The sequence below is a fragment of the Galeopterus variegatus genome, unplaced genomic scaffold, assembly GCF_000696425.1.
Source record: "Galeopterus variegatus unplaced genomic scaffold, G_variegatus-3.0.2 Scaffold621, whole genome shotgun sequence".
Lineage (NCBI taxonomy): Eukaryota > Metazoa > Chordata > Mammalia > Dermoptera > Cynocephalidae > Galeopterus > Galeopterus variegatus.
Window position 1 is genome coordinate 230,900 of NW_007726732.1, and position 6,220 is coordinate 237,119.

The 6,220-nt window shown below is 54.4% G+C and overlaps 1 protein-coding gene across 1 annotated transcript in view; it reads left to right on the forward strand.

The window, feature by feature from the left end:
- The first annotated feature begins 4,657 nt into the window (after nucleotides 1-4,657).
- Nucleotides 4,658-6,220, forward strand: part of LOC103588839 (vasopressin-neurophysin 2-copeptin-like) — a 3,612-nt gene continuing 2,049 nt past the window's right edge. Inside the window, exons 1-2 of the mRNA XM_008570654.1 lie at nucleotides 4,658-4,777; nucleotides 6,120-6,212. Of these exons, the coding sequence (XP_008568876.1) occupies nucleotides 4,658-4,777; nucleotides 6,120-6,212 (213 nt within the window). The remainder of the gene's footprint in view (nucleotides 4,778-6,119; nucleotides 6,213-6,220) is intronic.

Genomic DNA, 6,220 nt, shown 5'->3' on the forward strand with positions numbered 1-6,220 from the left:
CCCCCCCCGTATTTCTTCTCGGGCTGCTTCTGGGGAGGGGGTTTGTAGTCAGGCCTGACTCTCCCCCAGCCCAGCAAAGTGAACATCTGTCGGCCCCCAGGGGGGGAGCAGGCTGGGTCAACCGGGACCGGGGCCTGGGGGTGACAGCCCCCAGATGCGAATCCACCCATTTTGCCGTGTTTAGGCTTTTAATGTGGAAAAGGGGTTGTCAAATTTTCCTCCGTTATTTTGCTTTTTATTTAGGTTATTTTTACAAGTAAGGAGTTTTATGGTCTTTTTATTTCTGAAATATTTTAGCTTAATGTAACCCCTGTAGGATCTGAAAAGTATTCAAACCCAGCCCCTCCCCTCCTCCCATCCGATTATTCTATTTAGCTCTTCGGTCCGTTTGGGACGTGCTTTGGAGCTGGCGTGGCTCTGAGAGGCGAAGGGCTCTTCCCTCCTCCACTTACTCCCGGCGTGGATCCATTTCAGGTCCGCACCCATCACGCCGAGGCCCAGCCTTCTCTTAGGTTTGCTATCCCCGCTCACCGCACCTTCTTTCATTCAGTTTAGTAAGTAAAAAATTTTTTAAAAGCTCCTGCAGCTTTTGCTTACTTTTGTTCACCTCTTCATAGTTTACAGAGCTTTTGTCTGTCCACAAGGTTGAGGGTCCTCAAATAAGATCCCTGGAAATCAGGTGAGAAGAGGGAAAGCTGTGCTTGCTGCCAGCAGCAGAGACCAGTTGAAAAGGAGGCCAACCCCCTCTGACAGCAGCAGAGATGTGACATGCTATATATAAAAGGGGACAAGAAACAGGAGGGGTGGGCAGGGGCAGATGCTCTGCTAAGATTAGTTAACAGTTTTGCCTGTTCTCAGATAAGATGGCCCGAGGGTAAAGAAGTACTTTAAAGAACATTCTGAGGTTTGGGGTTTAATCTGAGGCTTGCAACGTTCTGTTACATAAGGATTCCAGAAAATCTTAACCCTTTATAGCGCCCTCATCTGATTCCCTTAAGACCTCAGTGAGGTTGGAAGTGGGGTTAGTACATCAAGTAAGGCACCTTGAGACTTGCCCAAGGTCACACAGCAACTCGCTGGAGAGCTGAGGCTGGTGCCCAAGGCTTTCTGCCTTTCCTCTTCCTTCTTTTCGTGATTTACTGAAAACCCACTGTGTGGTAAACACTCTAGCAGGAGAGGGACTACAGTACTGAACACGAACGATGGAGTCCTTTCTGTCCCGGGCTTTCATTTAGAGGGGTACAGTCATACCCACACAAAAATATGCAGACAAAAAATGAACTGCCAGTCGTTGTAGGTGCTATGAAACCCGTCAACACAGACCCAAGTTAGAAAATAAGAGAAGGTGTAGGTCGGGTGGTCAGGGAATGCCCTTTAAGCCAGTCAAGTGAATCCTGAGGAGGGGAAGGGCAGCTAAGCCTTCTAGGACAAGGAAACAGCAGGTTCTCAGATCCCAAAGCACGAGTGGAAAGAAGCAGAGAGACTCGAGTTATATTTTAGAGGCAGAACTAACAAAGACTGAGGCCAAGAGAAGGACCAGGATGAGGTTCAGGTTCTGGCAGGAATAGCTGGTTGGATGGTGGCACAATCACAGAGGTGGGGAGCCCTGGGAGAGAGCAGGGGAGCAGCTGGGAATCAGGACTTGAGTTCTGACCATGTTAAGTCAGAAAGGCCTATTGGACATCCAAGGGGAGGTGTCACCCTGAAGTTGTAACTACAAGCCTGGCACTTGGGGGAGGGCCCAGGATAGAGATATGAATTTGGGAGTTCCTAGTTTGTAGAAAGTATGTAAAATCGTAGGGTTAGAGGAGATCACGTAGGGAGAGGAGAAGGGAAAGGTCACAGCACTGAATCCTGGGATGCATCAACATTTAGAAATCAAGATCAAAGGAGAGGAGTCAGAAAGAGAGACTGAGAAAGGACACTCAGTGTAGTGGAAGAAAAGCCAGGAGAGTGCAACATCAATGGAGCCGAACAACGTGTGCTTTCAAAAAGGACATGTGCTCAACCACGTCCAGTGCTGCTAGGGGATGATGTAAAATGAAGACATAGATGTGACCGCCAAATTTGGCAATACAGAGGTATTTATGGCCTTGATAAGAGGGGTTTCAGTGGACTGACTGGGCAGAAGCCTGAGTAGAGGGAGTTGAAGAGTAAATGTTGACTTCTGCATAAAAATGGCAGATGGACTACAGATGAAAAACCAAGATGATCACTAACTTCAGGGAAAACAGAAAGTTGTTCAGAGACGGAAAGGTCATCGTAATATACTATGTGGCTTCACTCAGAAGGGCGTAATTGCAGTCTGACTTGTAATACTGATCTAACCATCATGACGTCATGCCAGGAAGATGCGGGGTGGAGGACATAGGTGGGGGGAGCAGGGGAGGGAGGAACTGGTGAAAGAGCTAACTCCTCCCTTCTTTAATGATACATAAATCAAGATCATGGGCTGAGGTGTAGGAGACCTAAGAATAGGAAAAGTGAGAAAGTAGTTTTGGAAAGAGAACCTGTAAGGGAAATGTAGAAGGGGTGTGGGGTGTCTGGGAGGGTCCATGTGGCATGTGAGGTACCATATTTGAAATGCAGCCAGTCAGCACAGGAAGGAGACTTTTCCCAGCCAGTGGAGGTTCTGAGAACATGGGTACTGGGAGAAGCAAACCCTCTGGCATCTGTGCAGAAGTGGGGTTTGGGGTCTTCAAAGGTGCCTTGTATGGGAGGCAGGTCCTGGAATGACAATCCTGGTAGATGCGGCTGGTTGAGATATGGGTGCTCTGGCCTGTCCCACGGCTTGGGCCCTTCAGTCAGTTTTCAGATGGTAACTTGGACTTGAAGTGCAGAGAAGGTAAGGCGCTAAGCCAAGGCCGTGCAGCGGGCCAAGCCAGGCCTCTGGGCTCCCTCCTTGCCTGCCTCACAGTCTACAGAGTCTCATCAGGATGATAACTTCGGACCACACTTGTTTCCAGGCCATGAGTGGAATGAAAATATTCTTCCTGGGCTAGCCCAGAACGCTGTTCTCTTTAGAAAATGAATTTGGGAATTATTAGTTTGTAGAAAGTCTTCAGCTCTTCAGCTCTTAATAAGAATAGTGGCAGTAAGACTACAATACTACTATTAACTTTATAGTGGTGTAGGCACTTTTCTAAAGCTTTCGTATATTACATCATTTCAGTCTTCAAAATGGCCCTATGAGGTGGGTACTACAATCTTCTCTACTTTACACTGGAGGAAACCAAGGCACAGAGAGGTCCAGCAACCTGCTCAAGTAATGAAGTTTCAAGCAACAGAGGCTGATCCTCACCTTGGGCACTGAGCTCTGGTGTCCCTGCGATAACAGCTGCCCAACACTGCCTCTCAGAGTCCTCACAGTCTCTAAGGGGTCATTTCTGAAACGGCAGGCATCAGGTCCTTAGTGTGGGAGGCCCCCTCTCTGGGCTGATGGACCCCTCACTGCACTTGGTGGGGACAGGGCCACCGTGTCCTCTGGAGCTTCCTTGCAGCACCCTGGTACACCCTGGAGAGGAGGCCAAGAGCCTGGGGGTGCTGGGAGAGCCAGGGCTGTGCACAGCCTTAGAGGCATGGAGTGGCCAGCCTGGGTCCAACACCAAAGCAGCACTTAGATGGCCCTGGGGAGGGAGGCTGTAGCCGCTTTAGACCTGCCAGCCTGGGGTCAGGAACCACAAGCTGCTTTCTCTGGCTGGGTCCATCTGGCTGTGGATCCTCCCCCTCCCTCACCCAGATCCAGAGTGCCTGTGTCCCCACTCCCACACCAGGCCTGAGATGGTACCTGCTGTGCCCTAGTCTGCCACACAGACTAGGGTCCTGATGGGGGTAAGAATTGGGGTGAGCAGCTGGCAGGTCTCGTGGGCTCTTCCCCACACTTTTGAGCCTTACTGGTCCTAGATTTCTCATTCCTCCACAGGAGCTGTCCCTTGACTCCATGATTGCATGCAGGAATTCTCTTTCCTGGTGTAGCCAGTTCAAAGCCTCTGTCCTCACCACCCAGGATGTGAGCTATTCTTGGTCACTTATCCAGTTACAGGGCTAACCGTCCTGATCGGGTTCCCACACACCTGGCTGTCCCCTGCCCCACCACTCCTGGGCCAGATCCGACCTTGCTCCTAACACACAGCCCCTTGGGTCCCTCTCGACCCCCCCTTAGGGGCCCGTTGACCCCCACCCTCTTCTGGGCAGCCAGAAAGCTCTGAGACAGTCTCCAGGGAACCTCCAGACCCCTTGGGTCCCTCTCGACCCCCCCTTAGGGGCCCATTGACCCCCACCCTCTTCTGGGCAGCCAGAAAGCTCTGAGACAGTCTCCAGGGAACCTCCAGTCTGTCCCTCTCCCTGAGTCCAGAGCACCGCAGTCACAGTCACCGTAGCTCCTGTCACATTGCGGCTAATGACAACCTGGAGGCCTGTGCCCCTCCCTCACCATCTTCTGCACAGACAGGCCCACGTGTGTCCCCAGACGCCTGAATCACTGCTGACGCCTTGGGACCTGGCGGTCGTGGGCTCCTGGGGAGCCACTGGGGAGGGGGAGTGGCAGCCACGTCGCCTCTGAGGGAACACCTGCGGACATAAATAGTCAGCCAGCGAAGGCAGCAGCACAGAGCTGGCCGAGCAGCGCTGCACACAGTGCCCACCTGAGTGTGCCAGGATGCCCGACGCCATGCTGCCTGCCTGCTTCCTTGGCCTGCTGGCCTTCACCTCTGCTTGCTACTTCCAGAACTGCCCGAGGGGCGGCAAGAGGGCCATGTCCGACATAGAACTGAGACAGGTATGACTGTGGCCCATCTCAGGGCTGCCAGGAGTGGGCAGTGCCCAAGGAGGGCAGGGGCTAGGAAAGAGGGAAGTCATGGGAGAAGGCAGCCTTTAGGGGAGGTGCCTGGGAGGAGGAGGGAGGCTTGGCATGGATGGGCAGGGGGGCCAACAGGGTGCGTCAGAGGGTAGCAGGCTGCCAGGCAGGCTAGGAGGGGCTGAAGGGGCACCTGGACACTGTCACCATCCACACAGGAGATGCAGGAAAGTGAGAGGTGCTTTCCCAGTAACTGGGCTTGGGGCTGGATCGGGGAACCAGGTGATGAGGCCTCCTCTGTACGCATGGGGTCCTCTCATCCAGACAGATGGAGTACCCGAGGCTCTGTCCTATCCGGCATTCAAGACCTTTCTCACCCAGCCCCAGCTTCGCCTAGCCATAGGCACCCTGGCCCTAAACGCAGAAGCTGGCCATTGCTCCGAGCTTGCCTGAGTTTGGGGGAGGGGTGCTACCCAAGCATCCTGTTCTGCTGGGAACCTAGCTCAGTTCTCTTGTGCTGCATATCCAGTCACTCCCTTTTATTCCACTTCCTGCAGAGCTGAAGGAAATCCAACCACCATGCTCAATTCTGCCCAAGCCACAGGTGGCTCAATGTTTCGCTGTTGAACAAACTAGAGGGGGTAGGTGGGCAACCCCCCAGCCAGTCTTCCTTCTGCTTGGCTACTTTGGTGTCCATGCCCTCCTCTAGGGCTCAGGTCCCTGCCACCCATCTGGTAGTCCATAGTCGGGTGAGCAGGGGGTCAGGGCCCTAGTAGAGGCCCACCAAGTGGAGGGTAGAGGGACAAGGACAAGGCAAAAGAGGAGATGAGAAATGGAACGAAGGGCCCGTATGTGTTCTGGAGGGGGCAGAACTCCTCTGCGTGGTGGCGGCGGTGGGGGGATGGTGGGTGGGCTACGGGTCAAACTTGAGTAATGGGGTTGGGAGGAGGTCTGGAATAGAGGGAGGCTGGTGGGCAGCTGCGAGAAGGGTGTACATCACTGCTGGCTCCAGAAAAAGGTCTTCTCCGTGCTGTAGTCCATGGGAGAGCCCTCCCCAACTCTGGTTGAGGATGCTGGGGGCTATTACTGACGCTAGTCCTCAGGCACCTGAAAACCAAAGCAGCTGAGTAGATTTTGACGGCCCGCCCTTGACCGCGGTCGAGGCCCAGACAGCGCCCCAGCACCTGCAGCCCCTCGGTCGCGCCCACACCCCCGACGGAGCCCGCCCGATCCCAGCATCCGTGCCCCGCGCACCCCTCCAGCCTCGCGGGGCTCCCCACCCCGCCTCGCCCGCTCCTCCCGCTCACTCCGTCCGTCCCCGCAGTGTCTCCCCTGCGGCCCCGGGGGCAAAGGGCGCTGCTTCGGGCCCAGCATCTGCTGCGGGGACGAGCTGGGCTGCTTGGTGGGCACGGCCGAGGCGCCGCG